Source organism: Amphiura filiformis, unplaced genomic scaffold (genome assembly GCF_039555335.1).
Source record: "Amphiura filiformis unplaced genomic scaffold, Afil_fr2py scaffold_21, whole genome shotgun sequence".
In the NCBI taxonomy this organism is placed as follows: domain Eukaryota; kingdom Metazoa; phylum Echinodermata; class Ophiuroidea; order Amphilepidida; family Amphiuridae; genus Amphiura; species Amphiura filiformis.
Genome location: NW_027305485.1, coordinates 633,804 through 661,315, shown reverse-complemented (window position 1 = coordinate 661,315; position 27,512 = coordinate 633,804). Strand labels below are relative to the sequence as shown.

General features: G+C 37.1%; 1 protein-coding gene across 1 annotated transcript in view; it reads right to left on the bottom strand.

Annotated features, from left to right (window-relative positions):
- Positions 1-6,860: 6,860 nt before the first annotated feature.
- Positions 6,861-27,512, bottom strand: part of LOC140143372 (calpain-7-like) — a 28,438-nt gene continuing 7,786 nt past the window's right edge. Inside the window, exons 7-20 of the mRNA XM_072165226.1 lie at positions 27,145-27,271; positions 23,744-23,829; positions 22,149-22,242; positions 20,339-20,485; positions 18,876-19,103; positions 17,742-17,886; positions 16,325-16,424; positions 14,420-14,546; positions 13,682-13,754; positions 12,692-12,837; positions 10,701-10,763; positions 9,210-9,349; positions 8,245-8,331; positions 6,861-7,005 (exon numbers count right to left, since the gene is read on the bottom strand). Of these exons, the coding sequence (XP_072021327.1) occupies positions 6,861-7,005; positions 8,245-8,331; positions 9,210-9,349; positions 10,701-10,763; positions 12,692-12,837; positions 13,682-13,754; positions 14,420-14,546; positions 16,325-16,424; positions 17,742-17,886; positions 18,876-19,103; positions 20,339-20,485; positions 22,149-22,242; positions 23,744-23,829; positions 27,145-27,271 (1,708 nt within the window). The remainder of the gene's footprint in view (positions 7,006-8,244; positions 8,332-9,209; positions 9,350-10,700; positions 10,764-12,691; positions 12,838-13,681; positions 13,755-14,419; positions 14,547-16,324; positions 16,425-17,741; positions 17,887-18,875; positions 19,104-20,338; positions 20,486-22,148; positions 22,243-23,743; positions 23,830-27,144; positions 27,272-27,512) is intronic.

Here is a 27,512-nt window from a genome sequence, read left to right as displayed (position 1 = left end):
TCTTGTTAAGCAAATAATGTTATCAATTTACATGGACATGTAAAATCTTCATGTTGAAGGTTAAAAACTCTTTTGCTTACGATAAAATGAAGAAATGTGGATGAATAAATATGAATTTCATAACAAATAAAGCTGCTTGTTTTTGCTTTTTATCGTGTCACTTATACATGTATATTTAATATTTGTACACGTAAGTATGGATGCCACAGACATGACAGGTTCACCATCTTTATATCCAAGATTTTGCTCAATCTTGTGTATGGACTCTGTTAAATGATGCTTCCATTGCATCAAATGCCTTTTCCACCTTGGTTGTATGCTCTTGACATCCACTTGTTTCATTGCTGTATTTTTAATCCCTTTTGATACCAGAGCTATAAATGTCCATCTGAAAGCCCCAAAGAATACTGCATAAATAATATATGGGTTTCCCCATTTTAAGACACATTGTTGCTTGGAAATTCAAACAAACCACTTCTCATTCCTAATATTTGACATGGGCAATGATCACAATAAAATTATGTGCTTTCCAATAATATCAAATCTGATGGATCATCCATATTTGGCAGAGATGGTGTTGAATCAGGGTTGTTATCTAGGATTTGACAAGTGTCTGTCATTTTCAAACTGCCTATCCAAAATTTGACCCTGAAAACATAAACCAGACCTCTGCACCTTATGGGGTTCAGTCAGTTCAAATAGCTATTGCTGTAGTCTTGATTTATAAGTCTGGTCTTGTTTTGAGTTCACAGAACTTATTCAAACATTATATGTAGAATATAGCATATGTTATATGCATTAATAAATTAATCCTGTCCCCAGAGCAAACTGCCCATCCAAAATGGCAGGTGGTGGGTGGCTAGCTAACACCCTGTGTTGAATACATTGTAAATGGTGACATGGAGCAAGTCGGATTTAGGAAACTTGATGGCATTTTTGCACACTCACTGTAGGTAGCAATGCGAAGAGTATCAGGTATTTATTACAGAAATTCCACAGAATTAAAATACTGCACTTTCCACACATTATTTAAGATATGTTAAGGTGGTACTGTACATCCCTTGATAAATTTGTGACAATTTTTGTATTTTTCTTAAAAATAATAACATGCTGGTAACCGCTAGAATGTACTTCATTTCATAACATATAGGCCTATAATGAACCACTTGTCTTGAATCACTGAAATTTCAGTGAAGTAATTGAATACCTGAGTGGAAGAAGGGCCCAACTCCCGATAAAACTGTTTTTGAGATATTAAGAAAAAACTTAATATTTGGAAAAGTTTTATAGACAGATTGTTTTCATCTTCAGGGGACGTTTAATACATGAACATACAGTATTACATGCATTCGAAATTATATATGTTTCTTTGGCAACAGTTCAGGTCGTAATACGAGCTGGAGTTGGGCCCTTCCACTAATATACTGCAAGTGCCAGTTCCGTATAAAGCAGATGTGTTATAAATAGCTACAGAAATTTGGTAATTATCCATTAATTGTACAATTTGAAGCATGTAATATGTTAGCAAGAAAGTTTGTAGAGAAAAGCAGATTCCATGGATGAACAAAATTCCTCTTTAAGGTTGGTCTTAACCCTGGAATTATGGAAACTTTCGGGCTTCATAACTGCTAAATTATTGGTCTAAAGAATATAAAAGTATACATTTTTAGAATGGAAATGACTTGATGAATTCATCTGTGAGGTCAATTTGGGCCAAAATGCTCATTTTTAGAAAATCACAAAAACAGGATTTTTGGCCCAAATTTTTTCACGCAACGTAACAAAAAAATTGTTTGGCCAAAAAATTTTTTTTATTAATTTTTAAAAACTAGATAAAAATATCTAGGGAATGTTTTTTTATTTTTTTGAATTTTGACCAACTATAAGAAAATTAGCACCAAAAATAGTCAAAAAATGCAAAATTTTCAAAAAAAATCATAAAAAAGCCTGATTTTAGCCCAAATTTCAAATATTTTTGGTGAAGTTGGTCAAAATTCAAAAAAATGAAAAAACGGTCCCTAGATATTTTTATCTAGTTTTTAAAAATTAATAAAAAAATTTTGGCCAAAATTTTTTTTGTTATCTATGTGAAAAATTTGGGCCAAAAACCTGTTTTTGTGATTTTCCAAAATGAGCATTTTAGCCCAAATTGGACCTCACAGATGAATTCATCAAGTCATTTCCATTCTAAAAATGTATACTTTTATATTCTTTAGACTAATAATTTAGCAGTTATGAGGCCCGAAAGTTTCCATAATTCCAGGGTTCAGACCACCCTTAACCCAATATTTGTGGAAGAAGGGCCTTTCTTCCATGAAAACCATGATTAAGTGGACGTGGAAGACTATTTAGAGAGTGGATTTTGGCTCATCTTTCACACACAAGGAAGAACAGTCTGCTGGCAATTAAATGCTGGGTCTAACTCATATTTGTAAAAAAAAATGGGAGTTGGGCCCTTCTTCCACTCAGGTATTCAATTGGATTCCTTGCCCCTATAATATACATGACTTTTGTTACCAGTGTGTAGTTATTTTTTGAGAAAAATGCAAAATTAGTCACAAAATTTATCAGTGGTGTAGTACCACCTTAAAATACAAATACCCCTAATTTTGATACTTGTACTGTAAAGGGCATATCATGCTAGCTGTTTTAAATATCACATGGGTGCGATTCTTCAGGATTTTTCCTAATTTCAGGATATTTTGTGGCCAAAATTTAAAAAATTGTATTGATTTTTAGCCTATTTTGGGGTATCTTAGCCCAATTTCACACTGTTTTTTAGGATTTTCTACAACTTTCAGGACATTTCACAAGCTTTGAATCACACCCCTGATATCACTATTAATCAAATGCTGGTAGCGTTTTCACAATTGCTATCAGCGTCCCGTCGTGGCCAGCGACGTATCAACAAAGTTGTCTTCAAGTCAACTACTTGCGACTTGATGCTATGGCACCTTAGAGACTTATTGATCAGACATCGGCAATTGCTTTTCTGATAAGCAATGGAAGTTACGTCACAAAAAAACCCTACACGCCTATAGAAAAATTACTTAATTTGTGTACATCGTGGAACATACTCTTTGCGTGGCTGTGCATAGTAAGCTGTTGTATGCAGATAACCTCGCAATATGGACGCATAGAGTAGCGCTGTATGCTTGTGTATTAGCATGATTAGTCGTGGAGTAACAAGCGTAGTTGAATGTTCCACGATGTACACGAATTTAATAATTTTTCTATAGTGATTGCCTAGAATGATATGCTCTTTACCTCGGGAACCATCAATGACATAAATTATGTTATGTCTTTTTTCTAGAGTGCATCTGAATTCCTTGTTAAATTCCAAGATCCATGTAGCCATTTTTATAAAACATCTTTCAATATTCAAAAGTGACAGAATCATAACCCCACGTAAATAAATCTTTCTATTCATATAATCATTTAAGATCATAATTATCTAGTACTGATGAATAAAATTTCTGAATAAAATTAAACATTTCACAACATTATATTCTAATTTACAATTTGTACACATTCAGAAAATAAAATTTGCTGTCTGCTTAAACATTTCTCTCAATTTTCCCTGGTATCCAATCCAATGATTATTCTAGGTGAAATTCATACACTTACCCATTTCTCATGTCTGTCAAAGGTGACACCCTTAAGAAATCCCTATTGGTTTGTACAGGGCCTTTCAGTTCCAGCCAAACACCAATTTGCTTTTCCTTTTGTAATTATTGGGAGTTTATTCCCCAGGTAAGAAATTGAACTTTTTGAATTGTTTATTATTTATTTAATGAATGTTTTGAGATTTCTCCCAATGAGTGCAACGATAAGTGTCCCCCTTCGTGTCACAGGGCATGAGATGGAACAGCCAAATTCCGGCAAAAACAACCAATGTGATGAAGCGATCCATCGCAAGTGACGTCATGCCGACCAATGGAATGGAAATATGATTTTTATCTCCCACACAGGGGGTGTAAATTTCAAATGGAATCCCCTTTTCACATAATCCCATTTGAAATTCACACTCCCTATGTAATAGATTAAGGTCATGTCTTCCACAGGGGGTGTATGGATTTCAACTGGAATTGCCAATAACCAGCATCACAGCAAAGAGAAATCTCTCAAGATTCTCAATCTTTTCCTGAACCCCATTTTGTGACCGTCAGATCACTTGCAGTTCATCTTTCTTCTTCCTATATTTGTGCTGCACCTGAAAATTTCAGTATTGCCACGAGAAGAAATTCTACAATTATATTCCAACATTATAGGAAGAACATTTTGGGAGAGTTGCAATATCAAATGTGGTTACCTGAATGAGTTGACTCCATGTGAAATCTACACTCCCTGTGTGGGAGATTAAGGTCATGTCTTCCATAGGGGGTGTAAGGATTTCAACAGGAATAACCCAATGCTACACATGGAGAAGCAGGTAGTATAACAGCATCCCCAAATGTGCACAGGTAAATGAAAATAGGCTCTGCATGGTCATGCTACTCATGAAGTAATACTTAAGTGAAAATTTCATCATGCAATTATTTTTTACACTTTCCAAATTTTTTAACTTTTTCCCTTCTAACTTTGCAATTCTAAGCTTCCTTTAATACAATGACCATGGACGAAAGAGTAACAGACTGCGTACAACCAGTCAAAGTCCCTGTGCACTGTATGCTGTGAGTTCTCGCATATTCATGAGGGCCGATTGTCTGATCGTGCCATGTCTGACAATCACGACAGCATTGCGTGTATACGCGATAGAGCGTTGCATGCCTTCCTGATTACGCAATAGACCATAGAAATATACGGTAAATGCATAGCAGTCTTGCCTGTCGCATTTCATGGAACAATTGGCCCTCATTATTGGGTGATGCAGAGACTTTGACTAGTGGTACGCGGTCTGTTATCTCTTTTGACCATGACAATGATCTACACACAAAAGGAATACATTTGTGTGTTATTTTTGCGGTGGCTGCTTGGAACGCAAAAATAAATAAGCTTTAAAATGTCAACCTTTACAGTACTACTGTTACTCATCAGTAAGACACATATTGTACAAAAAACGTAAGCTAATTTCCTTAACATGTTTAGCACCATTTAATGGGTATCCATAGGTTAAGTAGGACTGCGAGATAAGATAATTCTGATCTGTGTTACTCAGAGATGCCAGTCAGGTTCCCTGAAAAAACCTGAAATTTGTGAGAAAACCCTGAAAAAGCATGTGAACGCAGGCCCAAAAGCCCCAAAACAGCCTGAAAATAAATAAAAACATGTGAATTTGGACACCCAAAAAACCTGAATTCAGGTTAAAACCTGGAAAGTGGCATCTCTGGTTACTGAATAATATATGTTCTACTATTCTGGGTGGTCTGGGTTATACATCACAGTATACTGCACATGTATCTTATTTGGAACATATTTGATACATTTGACCAATTAACCCTAACCCAACCCACAGTTTTTAGCTATCGGAAGGGAAAAAGGAAACAAAAAAGGAGAGAAATGAACAAAGAAGTCACTTGCTACCCCCAGGATTCAAACTTTACGACCCCTCACGTACCAAGCACACAATCACCAACCGATAGCCACAGGGGTTTCGCTGGCCTGGCCAACGATTCCCTGGGTATATGTGACGCAGACTGATTGCTTAATCACATCACATGGAATACATGCATGAGCAGTGGTTTTCATAGTGAGCTTTAGTGTGTTTCAGTCAGGGTACGGTAGGGTTAAAGATGTTTGGTGTTCGCATGTACAAATGGTAGAACATCAACAATGACAAACGTTGCATTTCCCCTGATTATTCAAACAGTGAACATAGCATAAATGCTCTTAAATAAACAATCATACTGCAATTAGCTGCAACAGATACAACAAGGAGGACTGACTTGATGCAAATGAACAAATTTGTTACTTTTAAAATCTCACCCTTTGTCATGTTTATGACCATATCTTACATAAATTTATCAAGTTATATTGGTTTAATTTGAAGTATCAAAATACACAGAACAAATTTCTTCATCTGTACAAGTATTTTCCCTACATTTTGTGTGCAGCATATTGCTCAATGTTGTATACATTGCTTGGCCTAGTGAAGTAGTTGATATCAACACATCACTAAACCTGTTTCCACTGGGCTCTTCCATACACTCCTATGGAAGACATGACCTTAATCTTCTACACAGGGGGGTGTGAATTTCAAATGAATGGGCGACTCCATTTGAAATCTACATCCCCTGTATGAGAGATTACAGTAACCTCTTCCATAGGGGGTGTATGGAATTTACATAGAATAGCCCATTGCTTGGCCTAGTGAAGTTGTCGTGTCAACACATCACTGCACCTGTTTCCACTTAGATCTTAGATGCAGCATCTTCAATAGCAGACACTGACAATATGAAGATGGGTCTCGACTTCATTGTCTGCTTGTGGGCAAAAGCGCCATCATTATCCATTGATTTGTTTCAAGTTCGGTAGTGATGTCAAGGCTGTTGCGCAGTTGTGCCGCAAGCATGCCGACAAACCATCTTTGTATGCCTGAGTGTACGCTCTGTGCTATTAACTTTACGCACACAATTCACTACTGCGGCCAGCGAAATATGCATATATGTCACTACCGATGTGAACAAGTAGATGTGTTATACAGAAACTATACCAAAGATCTTCTTTGGCTTCCAGAGAAGGTAGCTAGCTTTCCAGATATTACACAGGTTCATGTAGTAATGCATCCGATATTATGTGGTATTGCAGATGTGCCATCTTGTGCAATACCATACATATACTACAAACCAATCATGATATTTCCCAGACTCACAGAGAAGGCAGCTAGCTGTCCACATGTTATTCCTCTTACCATAATATTGCTATTGCAAATGTGCAGTCTTGATGGGACATGACGCTGACAAAGTGAGGAAGAACGGTCCTTCTTGGCCTGCAGAGAAGGTTGTTGGTCGGATATTGTATGTACCTCCTGGGATTCTGTCAAGTTGTAGAATACTGAAGCCTCTCCTGATGCAAATGATACAAATTATGAATGTGTAGTTAGGGTCGGTTGGACAGATGCAAGCCAGGGATGTTACCCTTTTGCAATTTTGGAAAATAACTAAAGGTATGCATCTGTCAGAAGAAATAGCTAAGTAATACCCTGTAGTGCAACCTGCAAATCCAAGATAGCCCAGACCGGATTTTAAAATGTTTGAAATCTACAGGTCAGCGCAGATCTGGGAATCATGACAGGTTGGGCATTCGGGGGTGAGTTATCGCAGAGTTTTAACGGGCCTGTCTCAACAAATAATATATGAAATATTAATATAATAGGTCTGAATCGGACGGGATCATTCCAAATTGTTTGGGACGGTTTGGACCCAGGGGTGCAGATGCAGTCCAGAGGCATGCTGCTCGCATCACCGATCTCCCTGGAGAAGAACTTTCCTCTCTTTAAATTCAGCCTTTGGCTCACCGTAGAACAGTAGGTGCCACCACTATGTTCCATCAAATTTTCTACGAAAATGCCCCTGAATTACTATGCCAACTACTTCCGGACCAGCTCCAGACTGACCCTCGCCTTCGCCGCTCAGTTAGATCTCATGACCTTGCAGTTCAAATTCCAAGATCTAACCTGGTTAGTCATGAGCGGTCTTTCATTCCATCTACAGCCCGCATATGGAATGCACTCCCGCCTCACATTCCTGGAATTGTGAAACGGAACAGCTTCAAAAAGGAGGTTAATAGCTATCTAGGCGCCAACCCCGTCAGCTTTATCATAACGATAACAGCTGTTAATGCCTTGATATGTCTTGACATAAAAAAAAAAGACAAAAAAAGTTTCCCGGTTGCATCATTTTGACCCGGTAATATTGGTGGGCTATATACTTTATGTAGCTTGTTTAGAGAGACTGTACATTGTAAGTCTTCGAGCCTCCAAAGAAGTACAAAGTAGCGCACAAAAATTGGTATTTGACACTATTTAGGCCCATTATCGCGGCAAATTTTGGTGGGAAACGGGCTCCTTACCCCTTTTCATTCCTTCCCGATTTTCTCTTTCATTTTTCGTAAGAGGGGCACTTTTCCATTTAATTTTTCTGCCCCCCATACCCATACCATTTCACTTTTAAAACAGCACTACAGCCTATGAAAAGACATTTTCCCCTGAAAGAAAGAGAAATGTACAAAATGGTCAACAAATGTGTGACACACAGTGTTTGCTCAACATTTGAAATGCTTGCACCAGTACTTCAAATGACTGACCTGTAATCCCCACTCATCAATTTAGTGACTTGTTCTCCCGGTCCTTCAACTGCTACGGCAACTATTTCAAAACCAACATGGTAATCCCTACCAATAATGAAAAAGAATAAATGTTACAAATTGTACAAGTAATACAGTGATGAGCTCAAGTTAATTGGCATATTCAAATTTATATTTCACTTCAATTTACAAATACACTACATTTTTCTTACCACAGCGTCACTCTTGGGAAAATTTTCGGTATTGTTAGTATTGCTATACGGCTGTGAAATTTGGAAAATCAATGATAGTGATAAAAGGAAGTTGGACACTTTCTAATTTAAATGTCTTAGGGCCATATGTCATATCAAACAATGACCTACTAAAGAAAACCAAAATGAACTGGACAATATTGATGAAGTAAAGAGGAGGAGCTGAAAATGGATTGGCCATGTGCTAAGGATGGATGACAACAGTCACTGCATGGCAGCACTTTCCTGGGGTCCAGAAGCCAGAAGGAAAGTTGGATATGGCTGGGGTGAAGGTCATGGAACCAAGCCAAGCCAATAGCCAAAGACTTGCAGCCTTATGGGCCACAGGGCCCGAAGAGGATAGGTAAGGTAAAGTAAGATAAGGTATTACTCTTGATAAATACACACAATATAAATTACACTTGAACTTCATCAGCAAATCATTTCTGGCTATATCTGGTTTTAATACCAATACCTGTGTTGACAACTAAATGCATTTTGTGACCATATGAGAAGTCATAAGTTGATAACCACTCCACATGATGACATATGATATAATAGCATGATAAACATAACAGTATTCATGCATTATTATAATCTGTGAATATGCAACGAGTTCTGTGTCAAAGGAATTTTTGTGAGTGAAATAGATATTCTTATGTAACCGGGTGATTTCAGGGGGTCGACAATCGACACAAAAGACACAACTGAGTTAATAGGAGACATTGTATTTACCTAGGTCCTTTCAGATCCACCAGGAGATAGTTTGGTTTCGACTTATCCTTCAGGTCCACCTGATAGATAGGGTTGTTATCAAAGGTTTCTCTGTTGTTGGCACATCCACCTGCCGTCTTTCCCTTCCATTGACCTGTGAACTGGAAAAGTAATTTCAAACATTTTAATGGAATTCATATCCTGAATGAAGTGATGCCATGTCACATCAACAACCCTATGATCCAGAGAAGATTTAAAAACACCAAATGTGACACGATCAAGGGAAATGAGTCAGATGTCTCTAATATGTGACCCATTCTGACAAAACCAGGAACAAGTCACATTTTTGACATTTCATGATTTGGATAATTTTGTAAATGACACCTTGATATTTTTGCCTAATTGCTATTCTCAGTAATGGGCCAATTGGTTTCCTGCCGTACATAGGATTGAATAGTGATTATCATAGTTCAACTGTTATTTACCGTATTTCGTCAAATAGTCCCCCCTCAAATAAACGCCCCCACCACTTTTTTTTTCAACCAAGATGTTTCAAAGATTCCGATATTTCCATGCTATCTTGTGTAGTAAGCTTACCAAGTTGCACACATGGTTGATAATAGCGTCAATAATTGCGAAAATAACCCGGAAGTGAACCAAAAGTCAGTGTCAAAAGGTCATAGTTCGTCATTTTAGCGTGACTTTTAAGCTTACCTAATGATTTTAACGGGAATTGTCGTGCTAAAAATGACCTCTAATAAACGCCCCCCTTTGGGAAAATGTAACGCCCCCGGGGGCGTTTATTTGACGAAATACGGTATTGATTAAATAAACCTCTTTTTAATTAGCCTTTCAACAAGGCTTTGCCTGGAGCCCTGTAATGGGAGCGCCATCTATGCTCACTTCGCTCGCTGTGGCGCCTTCGCCCCTTGCCCCTCGGTATGGATCGCAAGGTCTTTGACAAAGACTACTTTTTTAATAAGTTCTTTCAAGGATTTGAAAGCCCACCTAGTCCCACAGTCAAATACCATTAAATTAAGAATTCCAAAATTTGTTATGGGAATGTCATCTTTTAAGGCCTATAACTCAAAAACATGTCTGGTGACTTGTTCCAGGTTTCGTTGGAGCTGGTCACATATTGATTTTGAAATATTGGCAAATAAAGTCTAAAAAATGCTTTTGTTTCACGCATGCAAATAAATGCGAGCAGCAGTCACCAATAATCGGTAAGCAACTCAGCAGCAGCAATTTGGCCCTGAAACCAATGTTGCCGGTCTGTTCTCACTGACCAAAATAGCATCCAGCGCCATACGTGACAAGCACCTGCTGCACCTCCCACAAATATCTCCTGGCTGTGGGCCTGAATATACCAATTATGCAATTATGTACTTTGCGCCTCCACAACCACTTCTGAAATATGCCAAAATAAAACCCTTTTCAAAATAACTGTGTATACTGTACATCAAACAAACATGAAGTAACCAAAAACACAACTTTTGCTGTGATACTTACTGATTTGGTATGAGTGTACGGTTCAGGAACTTTGCTCAGCTTGAACTCGGAAGTGCTGAAAACCTGCAAAAACAAACACATTTGCCAAATGTTAATAGGAACATAAAATAATATATGAATTGGGTAAAAGTTCATGATTGGAAGGATCATAATATTTCGCTCATTCTACAAAATCCGGTGCCAATCCACTATAAAAATTGAAAAAATAAAAGTTGTTCAAAAAGACCTGCTTTTTGTGTTTTTTAAGAGTAAATGTATCACTACTTTCAGATGTAAAAAATTGCCAACACCACTTGCATATTTTTCTTTCAGGAAGTCATGATGTTTTTAACACTAAAACTCAATGTAATGTGAGCTACGTTACCGACTACAAAATGGGCTGGTTTTACTCAATCCAAGGTCATAAAAAGCAAACTAAAGATCACTTGAGTGAAATGTAAAACAGATTTCACCATTTCATAGAAGTTTTGAAGATGCGTAAATGAGTGTGTAACGTAGCTCACAGTAACGTAGTTCACTGGTTTTTAATGTTTTTAATGTGATTTGCGAACGTTAGAACTTTATGTCGGTTAATTCTAATATAAATGGGGTTCGACCACTGGTAGCTTTCACATATTATTAGGAAGTACATGTAATACAAGTGCATACTATAGAATCCTGGTAACGTAGCTCACCAATCTTAACATGGTCGGTCGAAATTTCAATGTTTACAACATTTATTGGCCAAAAATGCTACAGCATCACAATTTTTACTGTGATTTTTAAAACCTATGAGTGTTTCCTTTCAAAAACCGCAAATTACATTGATACCTCTGTTTTACTTCTTTCCAATAACGTGTGTTAAAAAGGGTAACGTAGCTCACAGCGTTTTGGTGGAAAGTGCAATTTATTTTAGAATTACACAAAGACGTTTTAATGACTAAAAAATAATGTTGATAAACAATATGATGGTGTGTTATCTAATTAAAAAACAACAAATATGTAAAGAAATCGCATTTATTCAAAGAAAATATTCAGGGTTAGATGTGACACTTGAGCAGTGGAAACGCATTTTTAGCGATTTTGGAGCCTTTGCAAGGGTTAATCAGGCTGAAGAAAGCATTTAAAGTATGGAAACTATATATGTCCGTGTAGATCTCGGTGGTTCTACCAGGAAAACAACATATTTGATGCCCTAAATGCTCGACAAAGTGTTTGTGGACCAAAGAATGGAAAAAAGGCTACTGGCACCGGATTTTGTAGAATGAGCGATTTATTTCATGATTTTGTAACAAATCATAGTGAGATATGATAAAAAAAAAAGCCAGGTTTCCAACCCATTCCTTGTAAGTCAGGTTGCAGTAATTTGCTTCCAACTGTTCTTGCCTAATAAGCTGGAAAAATCAAGGTCCTTCTTAGTCATATCACTTTTGTGTTTAAGTGCTAATACCCTACAACTGTGGAACACACCTACTCTATAATATACCAAGTATCACTTGATCTTGTAAAGAAAAAAAAAGGGTACACTAAAAACAAATATTGGAACTGTTGGTACTAATTTACATAATCTAATATGGTAGATTTCCCAGTAAGTCCTTATTCTCACTTTATATTTCTTGGGTAGGCGACAAAAAAAAACCCAAAAAAAACTATTTACTGGCCCAACCGACCCAGATTGTGCGTTTTGGGAGATTTTCTTTTTTTTTAATCTTGCTAAAATCATGTCAAATCAGCAACAATTATTGATTTTGACTGGAAAGTTTTTGAAAAAAATTCAAAACATTTTCAAAATATGTTTGCAAATATTCTACAAACATTTGAAAAATGTTTTGAAAAATCAAATTTTTGCCAAATTTTTCAAGCTTTCAGTGATAATTTAGGGTCATTTTAGCCTTTAAAAAAAATAGATAAATAAATAAATCACAACCGACCAACATTCTGTCTGCCAGTAAAACATATTTTTTTATCAAGTCTCCTTATAATTTACACAAAGACAGGTGCTGGTTACTCACCCTCAGTGAGTAATGTATGGTGTTACTCTTCTCAAATTGTGATATGATAATAGTAAAGCTGGTAGTGCCTTTATCTTGTATCACCATCTTGGTTAAGTAATGTGGACTGTTGATCCTAGTGCCATCTATGTAAGGAGGAGGCTCATCTGTGAATAGGGACAGATAAGTTATACATTTTATCACACAGCAATAAGAAAAATGTGGGATCTTAGCTTAATTTTTAACAGATCTATAACATATTGTGAAGCAACACTACCAGAATTAGCCACACATCTGAATCAAACAAAAACTTGTCTCGCTGTTGTGATTATAGTGCGGTTTTAGAACCCTAAAAAAGTGTGAACTTCTCTGATATACAGTATAGTGAGCGTTAACAATACTGCTCCATTGACACTGTACTGAATTTAGATTGGCAGTCTGGGCATGCACACTTTGAAATTTGTAAACCTCATGAGCTTCACTCTAGTGCAACATGGCTCAGACAACACGTTTTACCATTGAATTATCACATCACAACAATTTGGCTCATGCATATCAACTGTTAACTTGGCAGTGCTACCTGATGAAAAAATAAAATATGACTCAACTTTACACTAAAAACTTACAATTGGCGATAAAACAAGCTGCAACACTGACTCAAAAGAGCAAAGAAAAATAATATTTGGTAGACCTGGGTTCACATGCAGAGAATTGAACTGCCCTTTGGTTTGTACTGGCAAGTCAATATTTGCCATTTGAGAGATAGCTTGATTTGCCCAGGATTTGGATTTTCCCAAACATTGATGATGCGATTACATTATTTAATTTATTATAATGAGCTGCACTGTTTACGATCTGCCTTATTTGGCTTCGCGAAATTCTGTACAGTTTCATAAGCGAAATTGAACAAAAGAAACAAAATACCCCCCTGTCAACTGCCACTCTATCCAAATTCACTTTCTAATGATTCCAACTCATTTAGCTTGATGACGTCACATATTGATTTCTTACTTGGATAGAACACCTTCTTTCCTCCTTTGTACACAAGCAAGGTGATGAATTCCTTGTTATCTGCAAAGTCATCCTGGGGGGAAAATGTGTAAATAATCTCATTAATATTTATTATATTTATTAACATGCAGCAACTAACAATAAGAAAATATACCTTGTCTCACGTTGACGTTGATCCACAAGACTCAGCATACTTTACAGGTTGCCGCTGACCACTACAGCCTACATCATTCCATTCCATAAACCATTAAACAACAACACAGGGACTTGCAGCTAAGAAGCGCATACCCTAAACATTTCACAATAGCCCTTGCAGCCAGGATCAGCTCCCTGAGTTCCGTACAGGTTACAACGAGACAATTCGCAGTAAGTTCCTTGTCCAGGGGAATTTCAAGCTAACTCAATTTTTTACAAGAGAGCTTAATAACCACTGTTGGGGTTTGAACCCACAACCTCTCGCACCATAGTCAAACGCCTTATCGATTGAGCTAACTTGACTGCTTGGACTTAGTTACATGTGTGAGAACTTGAGGAACTGTTCCTGGCTGTGATGGCTTATTGTGGTTCAAATAGGGTGTATGTTCCTTGGCTGCAAGTCCCTGATTGTTGCCAAATGGTTTTTTGGTGTGTCTTGCCCCACAGTGGTTAGGGAATTCCTGTAAACTGTGCCGAGGCTTGTGGATTTATGTCTGTGCATAGCACGCTATAAATTATGGCATTTTTTTTTATTGCACTCACCTTGTCTGTAATATGTCTTGATAATAATATCCAAGTAGCTCCTGGACCTTTCACATCAAGTCTGTACTGGGGATTGTTACCTATGTTGTAGCTATCCTTCTTGGGACCTTCAGCGGCATTCCATGAACTATAATAAGCATTTAACATAAACGTATAAACAACAACATCATTGTTACAAAAAGTTACCGTTTGGTGAAGAGTACTTATAACTTTCTGGTGGATTGTTTACAAATTTAGTCTATTCCATTTGAAATCCATACTAACCCTAATATCTTTCAAATGGGGAATATAAATTTTATTTTAATAAATGGAATGAACACATTGGGCAGCTCCATTTGAATTTCATACACCCTCTCACCCTCTGAGAATGATTCAATCTGAAATATCCACAGAGGGAGAGCAAGTTTCAATCAAGTTGGTTAATGTGCTAATTCCATTTGAAATCCATACTCCTCCTGTGGAATATATTTCCAAAATCTTCCACAGGGGGAGTGTGGCCTTCAAATGGAATGATTCAATATAACTTGGAATAAAGCTTTTCAAAAAGGTGCATATTATGATGGAGCAACTGTTAGTACAGGTTGAAGTGCACATTTTGTATCCTTCCAAGTTGAGGCAAGATTCTTCGGTATTACATGCTGCGGGTTTGCCTCTTTTCCTGCAGAACGAAACATGTTTACATTCCTAACATATTACCAGAATCTATTATACAGTTTGTTTCGAAATGATTGGTACCATCAATTTTGATGTTTATTGAAAAGCTGTCTCTTCAAACATGGGATACTCTGTGAGATGAACAGTTTATGACTTGTTATACAATTGATACAAATTATTTGGATCTAATGCTGAATTTTGATGGTACTCATTTGTTAGCAATGAAAAATGATGGGTACCAATCTTTTTGATACAGCTTGTACACCTGGGTGAGGCCATAGAAGTAAAGGGCCTTGCCTAAGAGAGCAATGCCAGGCCTCCAATCTAGAGCCTTGTGATTATTAGTTAAAGCCTGCACTGTTGCGTCACTGTGCTCCATGTGAAATAAATGCCATGGGGTTATAATCAAATCATTATAAGGGTTACTCATGCCTGTAGCATGTGGAGGTGCGAGGAGAGGGAGGGGGGAGATGCTCCTCAATCCACCAAGGTAAACAAATCCCCTCACATCCACCCAAAATACCTAAAATTCCATCCCAAATCACCAAAATATGGCCCCAGATCACTCAAAATGTCCCCAAATCTTCCAAGAACCCAAACAATATTGTTCAGCACCCCAAAAAAGTCCACTACTTCAGAATCCTCTCAAAAAGGGACCACTTCAAAAATCCGCTCTCCCAAAAATAATCCCTTGGCTATGGGCCTAGGGTTATTGATACATATACACCAGGCACAAAAAGAAACTCGTCAGTTATATTCATCCTTGCTGTTCAATAAATTGTTAATTTTGGATTATTCTGAAATATACATTTTGTTAATTGGACTTTTCTTTCTCATTTGACACCCTGTTAGTGAACATTGAGCAAGAATTGGCCAAGATATGCGCCTCCAAACTCTCAAACCCCAAAATGAAAAGTTGCAATTTTAACGATTCAATTGTGCCTGTTACACTGTGTGATTTATTGATTGGCCCGTGGTGCTTGTGTGTAATACAACTATGCGTTCCCATTGAAAATCGTTGAAAATGCAACTTTTGATTTTGAGGTTTGAGGCTTTGGAGGGGCATATCTTGGTCAATTCTTGTTCGTTTTTCACGAACAGGGTATCAAATGAGAAAGCAAAGTCCAATTAACAACATGTATATTTCAGAATAATCCAAAACTATCAAATAATCCAAAACTATCAAGTTATTGAACAGCAGGGATGAATATAACTGACGAGTTTCTTTTTGTGCCTGGTGTAGTTAATTACCTGTGGAGTACATATGTATGTGGGAAGAGGGCAGGATTCCAGTTGAGATAAATGACATCAAAGAAATGGCACAATGAATCTAGGTCTATCCAGAACACACCTGTAGATAAGACAATACAGCAATAATACATGTTTTAATCACTACATAATAGCATGTGTGGAATAGCATAAATGTGACGGAATCAACCACAGAAGTGATAAGTGGCCAAAAATCAATTTCTGGCAGTTTATGAATGCTACATTTTGATGCAAACTACATCAAAATCGGTCATCTGGTTATACCGATTTATGAACAATTTATCAATGGCTGAAAACAATTTACAACAAAAGAATTTGAACACTGTTTTTGCCAATATCTCAAAAACAATATTAGCGACATTTGACTCATTCCCCTTGATCATGTCACATATGGCTGAAATGAGTGTCTGCATTATGAAATAGTCTGTAACACCATTGGGCTATTCTAGTTGAAATCCATACACCCCCCATGGAAGATATGACCTTAATCCTCCACACAGGGAGTGTGAATTTCATATGGGGTTACCTGAATGATTGACTCCATTTTAAATCTATACCCCCAGTGTGGCAGATTAAGGTCATGTCTTCCATAGGGGGTGTATGGATTTCAACTACAATAGCCTAGTGAAGCAGTACGTAAGCATTGTCTGCTGAGCACATACGCAAATCTTAGGCTAAAAGTTTCCCAGCTGCCAATGAAAGTGACCTCATCAGTGGTATAGGCATTAAAATGCCAGTGTCACAACCCTGGTATTATTTAGGTATCCCAGGCAAACCTTAGTTAACACATTTGCTAGTCAGCGAAATTCGCCAAGACCGGGGCCCAAACACAATGCATATTTACATAGAAATTTTTTTTCGAGAATAGGTCGGTGAAGGAAACCTACATAAATATGTTTTCTATACTTCACTTGACCCAAATATATGATTTTTTATGGTGATAATCAAGTCGCACATGGAATTTTAGAGGATTTTGATAGCAGTTCCATTAAAAAAGCTGCTATCGCCATGAGACTAAGATCTAGAAACACCCCTAAATGCTGTTTTGGGGAATTTTGCTAGCAGAATCTTTTTGATGAAAGTCAATCTTTGACAAGATGTAACTTTGTTACGGAAAGTGCTATGACAAAAATGTTTTCAGTTTTGGCTTTCTTTACTCAAGGGCTTTAATTTGATATGTAAAATGATGCAGTTTGATGGGAAATTTGAATTCACCTAGCATACCTATATTATTAACTCTCTTTCATTGCAATGATTCTTTCCACAAGAATTCCCTCATCTTTTAGTGACAAAACATGATAATTCAAAACTGTGATGAATGCCTAATAGCACTGAAGGTTGCACAGGGTTTTTTTTAAAACAAAATAAGCAGATTTCAATAAACATATGCCAACTTTACCATTGTCATATTGCTGTGCATCCTTGGGGTCAAAGTTGAGTTCCTTTTGCAAAGCTGGTGTCCAATTCTCCGAGTCATTCTCTGAATATCTTCCTTTCCATCTTAGATGGCTCCAGGGATTCTTCAACTGAAACAGCTTCTTGCCCTGTTTAGCGATAGAAAGAAATATATATGAAACTTTCCGTGTTTCTAATTGAACTCAAGTAGCATTTTGCATTCCTTCTTTGTTGTACAGATTACATACATTACTTATGATTGAACATTTAGATGCATATATATGTGATATGATCAAGCAAAATCAGTCGGAACCCAGAAATATTAAATTTTCAGTTTCTTATAGGATAGTAAAAAGCATTTACAAAGCTGCATTTTGCAGAAAACTCCATTGAAATTAAACTACCAGTTCCAGAGATATGAGCAATTAAAGAGTTTCCCAAACAAGAGGAAACAAAAGGAAATATTTCCTTTGTTTGGCTATATCTCAAAATCAATACTTCCGAGTTCCGACTGATTTTGGTTGATCACATCACATATAACATAAGAGTTAGGTCTTACATTCAAGTGTAAGCTTGGAGAGCCTTTCCAAGCTTACATATCTAGGCATTTTAATGCTGTTAAAACAGCTGAAACTTCGTACAGGCATAAGTGACCTGGTGAAGCAAGAGGGTCACCATAGATAGCTGGTTCTCTGGTTGGGCATTTTTACGGGCCAGGCAAGTGTGTGTAGCCAACAATCAGCTTATTACCCTGATCAGGCCTGACTGTAACAAGGTCTTTTATCATGGATCATCTGCACAGCCTTTTCCAGAGGAGCCATGGGGAGAGCAGATTTTTTATGGTCCTACGGACATTAGAACCTGGGTCCTCTCGCACCCACCAAATGCAAAGACCTTAACCAGTGTGCCACATCACTCCTTTTTAATTAGGTGTTGAGTCACTCGTTTTATCCTTTATTAGTATGTGACACTGTTGAATTCATCCCTTGGTCTATGCTCCTCATTTGAAACAAATTCTATCTTCATATCTTGATAGTAAGTATTTTGCAATTAAAACTATAGATCAGCATATATTCACTGCATACTGTGGATGCATTTTATACAAATTAAACAATCATGCCATAACGTAATCTATTACCTTGAATTCCCTGACATCCAACATGGCATACGCATGAGTGGACACCAGCCCTGCCCTGTCTGCATCTTGCTCTGATAGAGGTCCTGTTGCTACGGTAACCAATACATCACCACGATGAAAGCGTTCTTTTATTCTTGCAAATGTCTTGTCTTTGTTAAATTCTTTTGATTCGAGACGAATAGCTACTCTTTCTGGGATCCAGCCTGTCAACGCATGGAGATCAATGTTCTACAGGGATATGGGAGAAAATTAGTATTATACTGTGTCCTCCCACATAATACAGGTATTTTAACTCTACTGTTGGGAAAAACTATAGCAATTTTTCAAAAGTGTCTAAAGTCTCAACCCAAAAATGTGGGATTATAGATGAGCTGACATCATTGACAGCCAGTTTGTCAGCACTACCCATTGTTCCTTGCCGGCAGTATGTGCATGCGTCGTGTTTTGTTCAAGACCTGTGCGTTAAATCTGCCGCCTTATCACAATAAGGCTATTGAACAGTGTAGTGGTTGTATGCCGTTCACTCAAGCATATCAATAGACCAGTCCCTTGCCTTTGTTGATAAACATTTATGTGACCTCATCTATAACAAGCCTATAAAACATTTTCATAACATTTTCAATTATGTTGTCAAAAAACACAATTTGTAACATAATATTATCCAAATGTTGATCAAACATTTTACAATAACAATTCGTCAACATTACTGTACATCAATATAGCAATAAATTTAGAAATATATTTAAAAAAATAAGACATTTATATAAAGCAGGGACTGCCTTTTGAGGAGAGCGAGAGCAATCACTCTCTACTGCTCTCCTTAAATCTGATATAGGAGAGTGATTTTTAGCTCTCCTTAGTTGACCATTCTCTCCTTACATTCTATTGTAAATGCTCTAAACAGCTCTCCTTGAAGGCCCCAGAAGAGCTATTTAATGCTCTCCTGCAAATTCCAAAAGACAGTCCCTGTATAAAGGTACTTTACATTTATTCCATTGCCACCAGGATATATCATACATACTATGTAGCTGCCAACAACAATGATGCTGGTATGAAAACACCCAACAGGTCCCCATTATACACCTAGGTGGAGTGATGCAAGCAGGTCGGCTACCATTAAGATATATCACACTATGTGGCTATCAACAATAATGGTGCTGGTAAACCCTAACAGCTCCCCATTATACACCTAGGTGGAGTGATGCAAGCAGGTCGGCTACCACTAGGATATATCACACTATGTGGCTACCAACAATATTGGTGCTGGTAAAACCCTAACAGCTCCCCATTATTCACCTGGGTGGAGTGACAAATTTCTTGCCCAAGGACACAATACATTGGCACTGACAGGGCTCAAACCCACAACCTTGTGATGATGAGGAATGCCCTAACCGTTAGGCCACCATGTTCTCTGAAACATTTTTAAACAATATTTTATAATAGTTTGCAAAAAAACTACTTACTGAGTTTGAGCCAGGGAAGTCATATCCACCCATCACCTTCATGTAGGCTTTTTCTAGTATTGAAACCCACAATTCATTGCGGTTACTTGAAAATGAGCACAGGAGGGCATTGTTTTTGTCCATAGGAAGGTAATCATCCAGAATGACCTAGAGTTGTAAACATACAATGTTTGCGAAAAGATGTAAAGAATTAGTCTCAAAAATGAAGTAAATTTAAGGATTCAATCATGTTTCACTGTTGTCCATTAGTCATTAGGCCAAAAAAAAAATATTGTTGTGTTGCCCTCAAGTGAGAAAATGGGAAAGTTGGGTAGGACGGTCGGATTTCTTTTTTTTTCTTTTTTTTTTTTTTTTAAACCTTCAGTTTTTAAAAAATCCCCTCAAATATTAAATAATGCTTCTTCAATTAGGGGACATTTGTCAATTATGACTTCAGGATACCTGTTAGACATCAATTAAAGACTAGTCTTTCAATAAAATATTAATTTCAAGTGAAAAACATTGATTTTTTGAACAAATCTGTAAAAATCAACATTAAAAAAAACAAAAACAAAAATTGCGACCCTGATTTTTCAGGATTTAGGGGAGGACGGTTGCGGGCAACACAACAATTTTTTTTTTGCCTTACCGTCTAACAATGATGCATCCATGTCGTCTGCATGGTTTACTTTGTGAAGTAGACGCACTGGATGAGGGTGTCCTCCTTAGCAAATCTTACAATACTGCTTTAATTGCTACCAATTATTATATCCCTCATTAATATATTCTCGTTCATTAATTGGTTAAACGAGTATCATGTGACCAAAAATAGTTTTGCTATTTTGCAAACTTGTTAACAAGCCGATTGATGAGGGAACGGGGTACTATTCAAAGTACTATCTCCCAGGGAAATAGTTTTACTATCTCCCTCTGGTAGCGTCCCGAGCGCGTATGACCTCATAACCGCGTCGCAGTTCCTAGTGGTCAATGCAACTCGCCACATACGCGGGATATCAGTACCGGCTACGGGGTATTAATGTGTAGCAATTCGTTTTGTCTTGCGAAGCACATTAAGCAGCACAGACATGACAGAAGTGCAGCTTAAATACGGCGGTTTAATGGCATAATCTGAGTTACATCAGGATCAGTATCTTAATATTGATGGTGAAATAACAGGGAACATGTTAACATGGTTACTCGTTTCACGGCGGTATTGTAGAGGTTGTCACACATTTTCACGGTAAGCTTTAGCCACTCAACTGTGTGCGTGCTTTGTGCATTCAATCAAAACAAAGCAAGGCCGACATAGCCTTGACTAGGCCTAGCCTACATTTATGCCTAGGCCTATGCCTTGTGTTTAATGAACAAAGAATATATTAATGAAGGATATAAAACAAATATTTACTGCTCTAAATTCGGGATCTAGTGGAATCTATTGGTCCCCTCGGTGAACTGGCGGTCTCGGGAAAATAGTAGGCTCACAGTCTCCAGTTCACCTCGGGGACCAATAGATTCCACTAGATCCCTCATGAGCAGTAAATATTTGTATAATATTCCATGGAAGAGCAGTTTACACATGGAATAGTTTATCACAAGTTATTACAGCAGAAATGGAGACTATTTAATGACTGTAAATCAGTTCAAATCAAAGGTATACCAAATTCTGTTTAACTGAAGTTGCTTTGTATATCATCATAATGAATTTGTTGTCCTACTTTGTATTTCCGTATAATATTTTTAACATTGATTATATTGCTTTGCATCTGTATTTTGTATGAGGGCCTTATCACTGAAGCTGTTTACCCTCAATAAAGAAAGATTTCATTCCTACCTTTCTTTTGACTCCATTGATGCGTAGTATCACCATATATTTCCCACATGGATTATATATAGGATTACCTTTCTTGTCCTGAGGATAGACTATGCTGTTATGATATAAAGTGTTTAAAAAACAAGATAATATAACAAGCATGGCTTAATTAGCAACCAGGATTATACCATTTTTCACCGATGTGACAGTGATGTCAACATGTTGAAGCAGCTGTTTACGTCTTTTAGTGCATGCGAGTGTACATCAGCGCTTTGAGCAAAAGCTAGCGATTTGAGACTGCAGCTGCATCCAATGAAATGTGCACTGATGTCACTGCTATATCAGAGTGAAAAATTGTATACTTGAGAGGAGACAGACTACTGTATAAGTGGTAATTTTCGCGTACAGTTATTTTCGCGATTTGGAGTGAGAGACACATTTTCGCGAAAGTTATTTTCACGATTTCCCAGATTATTGCATACATTCGTGAGGTGTTATTTTCGCGGTTGGAGCTCTAATCGCGAAATTCCCGAAAATAAAACCCTCGCGAAAATTACCACTTATACAGTATCTTATAGCTAGTAGTATTGTGATACAGCCTGTGACTACTTTAAAATTTCTTCTGTCCCTAATGGTGGGATACACAAACAAACAGTGAATATACTTGCAATCTTAAAACAATGTGTATAATTATTTAGTGGGAAGTAGGTGCTGTTGTAATATTGTAAAAATTTACATTTCTTAAAATGACAAAACTTAAAAGGAGTACTGTACCAGTCAGTGCACTAAAGACAACACAGAGATTAAACAAACAAATGACAGTACAAAAATGTCTTGATAGCGTAGTAATTGCACGATCGCTGATTTTTAGCGAGGGGGAAGGAAAGAAGGAAGGAAGAAAGAAGAAGAACTGAAGAAGAGAAAAAAAGCTCTTCTCAGGTTTGGTTTTGAACAACCGACCCCTCGGTGCCAGACACGTGCACAGGCCTACCTTGCCACCGGGGTGTAGCTTGCCTGGCCAAGCTTTCCGCGACCATATGACTGTTTGCATGATGATTCAATCACATCACATGGGATACCTGCCCATGCATATGTTTTGTAAACTGTGATTTTGTGTTGTTTAGTACAGGTAAGGTTAATTCGAAGTTGGATGTATTAAGTACAGTCCCCCTACAAAAAGTGGATTCCAACAAAAATATCAGATTATTTGCTTTCAATCATACTAACCAATCTTTATTTCTCCAATGGGTCAAAATATTTTGCAATATGTGTAGGCCTACATCCATATCAAAAGGATGCACTTGTCGGCTGCTATATGTGTCTCATTTCACATAATAACTGGGAATAAATACCAGACTCATTTCAAGTGGAGTTCACTTCAAATCATCCCCAAGTCACATGGCTTATTAATACAGAGAACATTCCATACCCATGTCACTTGGAGATGATTTGAAGTGACCTCCACTTGAGATGAGTCTGGTATTTATTCCTAGCTATTATGTGAAATGAGCCACATGTAACAGCCGACAAGTGCATCGTTTTGATATGGATGTACACATATATCCAAATATTTGTTGGGTCCCAGTGCTTTTTGTTGGAACAAACTGTAGACTTACCTGGTAATAACTTTCTTTTTAAATCTTCTCTCATAGTTGGCTGTTATGGCTAATGATGCTAGGAAAGAACAATCTTGTACTATAGTCTGCAAAAAAATATATGAAAAAAGTGGTCAATAAAGTGTGAAAAGCATGCTGAGGCTTGTAGATCAACATTTAGGCATTGTGCCTGCGGGTATCGCACTATAAATCCGGGGGTACTCAGTACAAATGACCATACGGGGACGTGCCGCAAACATGGGTAGCATTTTCAGCCTTGTATATCAATGACCCCTTTTTCAAAGCCTATTTTGGTATATGAATGGGTCCTTTTTCAAAATTTTATCAATTTTTTCGAAAACAGCCCAATTTTTCCTTAATCTAGCTAAAATTTTCAAAAATTTCCCAATTTGTAAAAACTAAGAAAATTTGTAAAAACTAAGACAATTTTGGGTAAATTCGGCTGAAAATTTTGACTTTTGGTATATCAATGGGTCCAAATTTCTTGAAAAATTGGTATATTTATGGGTCTACTTCCAAAATCTCAGCTGCACGTCCCTACCAAAACCAAACTTGAGTACCCCGGTATAAATCATTGCCCTGCACATCATACCTTGTATTGGAAATTATTGCAAATTTGATGTTCCATGATGCTCAGCACCACAAGCAAAATAATTTGAACAGTGATTTTTAGAGGTATTTTCTTTTAAAGCCATATTGTAACATTTTCATAAAAAACATTATTATTATTTCTTTTCCATAAAATGTTTGCTTTTACTGTCAAATATGTCCCATTTTAATCATTGAGCTGAACAAATGAGGTAAAGCAAAGAAAATTGGAATTGTCGCCAATGCTTATCACTCCGTACCAGTCCTTTGATGTGTGTAAATCCCGCACGCCATTGAAGTATGTACTGTGTTATGAACATCGCGTTTGTGTTCGTGTTCGACTAATACTTCCATCATAGTAATTAAGCGACAGTTCCTCGCTTTATTCAAAATCATGGATTTTGACAAAACTACAGCACCTAATATAAAGTCTTGATATCTACTGTGTTAGTTTAATGAAGTACATTACAATCATGTAAAAAACAGCATTTTGAAAAATATTGAGGGCATCTTCCTCAACAAATGTTAAAATATGGCTTCAAGCAGAAAAACATCCTTTTTGCACCTTTCTGCACTCAAGAGCATTTATGGGATGCAATTTACTTACAATTATGGTGCAATGAAAAATTTGGCAAAAAAACAAAGTAGCAGTATTGACGAAGTTGAAGCCCCATTAATTTGATAACCAGGCAGGTTTGTCCCCAATCCATCGTAACTCTTCCATAAGAATTAATATGCTATAGTTAAAATGGGTTTAGGACTTGCAATGTGTCGTAAATTATGTTAGTGAAATTCACACTTGGCCTCAGATGTCCATGAGTAGACTTGATGTCATAATAAGTTTTACCAAAAAGTGTATGCTAGGTACTTTATATGAAAAATATAGAGGAAGTCCCACCAGAGCAGTTCTTCTGGGGTAAACCAAACCTGCCTGGTTATCAAATTAATCAGTGACAAGGTTATATATGAATTGCGCTAATTGATGTTTTAATATTATTGCATCAATTAGCACCTGTCAAACATGTTAAAGGCCCATTCAGTGATTTGCTCATCTGAAAGATCGTAAAAATTAAGATTTTGGTACCTTTGTCATTGTCATAGATGTGCTAACATTGCCTGCTCCCAATTCAATTTAATATTATATTTTACTTGGTTTGTTGTATAATGGTATATACTTTACACAGCTTTTGGGGGAAAAAAACATTGCCTGCTAGTGGTTCAGCTGAAAACCATGAGGCATTTACATTAATATGTAATTTGTGACACGATCTGGTCCATGGGGGCCAAAGGCGGCAAATTCGAAACTGAGATAAAGGTAAAAATATGGAGTAAAAAAACAATAAAATACATAAGAAAATAGACATCAAAAAACTTCATAACTTTAGAACCAACAACCAAGTATGCCAGACCTTTGGTGTTTTCAGTAAATGATAGCCTATTGTATGTATAATGTAATAATTACAGTAACTCAATTGTCAAAAATGCCTCCTTTGGCCCCCATGGACCAGATTGTGTCACATTTATATACTGACAGTATATAAATTAGCTACATGTACATGTATTTGAATGGGGCTTCAACTTCGTCAATACTGCTACAGGGTGTCCCAAAAAAAGAGGCCCCACATTGCCCTCTTTTCTCCTATTTCTGAAAAGTTGATCAAATATATTTTGGTATGTAAAGAAACCTTCAATCGTTAGCGTTAATAAACCAAAACAATTATTTCAATCGGCTCATAACTTTTGAAGATATGTCCTTTTAAAGAAATGTATCCGTTTTTCACTCTGTCCACGGAGGAGGTTTGGCTACTTCAAAGATTGAAAAGTGCATATACCATGCATGAATATAAAAACTTCCTCGATGATAACTTTATAAAATAACAACTTTATTTAAGGGAATGGGCTTTACCGGTGGGCTTATGGGTTATGGATTTTGTTAAGTGTCATTAATTTGGGCGAAATTGATGTGGGATGGGACTTCTTTTGCTATACTTGCAATTACTTGTGTTTTTCTCATTTCTTGCTTTCTTTTTATTGACAACATAAGTCATTTCTCTTTTTGGAATAAAAGGTAGCCCTGAAAAGGGCTGTTTAGTTTCTCTTTGGTTCTTTTGAAGTGAGTTTACTGTGTTGCTCTGCTCTCTACCTGGTTGCCTCCGTGACGAATACAGGTTTCAGCCCTACTTCTCATTGCATTAATTGCGTTGCGTACCATCCTTAAGGCCTTGTGCGCCGGATACTTGCGAATGCAGCAGTAATCTGGGTTGCGAAGATGTTTGAAGCTAGCTGGTGATCCTCGCTTATAGTGAATGCTTTCCCAAGACTAATGCTATTATCTATCCATGTCATTAACCGTGTGTTTCGTTTAAATCTTTGATGTAGCCAAACCTCATCCGTGGACAGAGTGAAAATCGGGTACATTTCTTAAAGAGGGCATATCTTCAAAAATTGTGAGCCGATTGAAAGAATTGTTTTGGTTTATTAAAGGTAACGATTTAGGGGTTCTTTACATACCAAAATATATTTGATCAACGTTTCAGAAATAGGAGAAAAAGAGGGCGCAATGTGGGGCCTCTTTTTTTTGGGACACCCTGTACTTTGTTTTTTTGCCAAATTTTTCATTTCAAATATACCACATGACAATTTGAATGACTTATCCTTCACTTTTAAGCAATTTATAAACAATTTTAATTTTTTACACTTGCGCTGGGATCACTAAATGGGACTTTAATTTCCTAAATTTGGAGGAAAATATAGGAATTGTTTGTAACAATATAGGAAAACAGTGTACCTAGCTCTTGTCAGATGTGACTCACCTGTCGTATACTGAATGCTGATATTGCATATATCATCTTAGGCTCGCTGGTATAGTCGCCTGGTCTCACCCATTCAGCTAGTCTCTCTTTCTGTTTACCTGCTAGTATTAACTTCCCACATTTATCCCTACATGATAGAAATACCAGAGAAATACTTACTTTAATCAGTTTACACATCGAAAAAATATTATAGTATATTACTACTTATACCATTTTTCACCCTGATGTGGCACTGATGTCAGTGCGCATTGGGCACAGCTTCAAATAGGTAGTGTTCTCTCAAAGTGCTGGTATATGCATGCACATGCTTAAAGATGCGCAAGTACGAAAAAGCTGCCCCAATGCATTGATGTCATTGCCACTTCAGG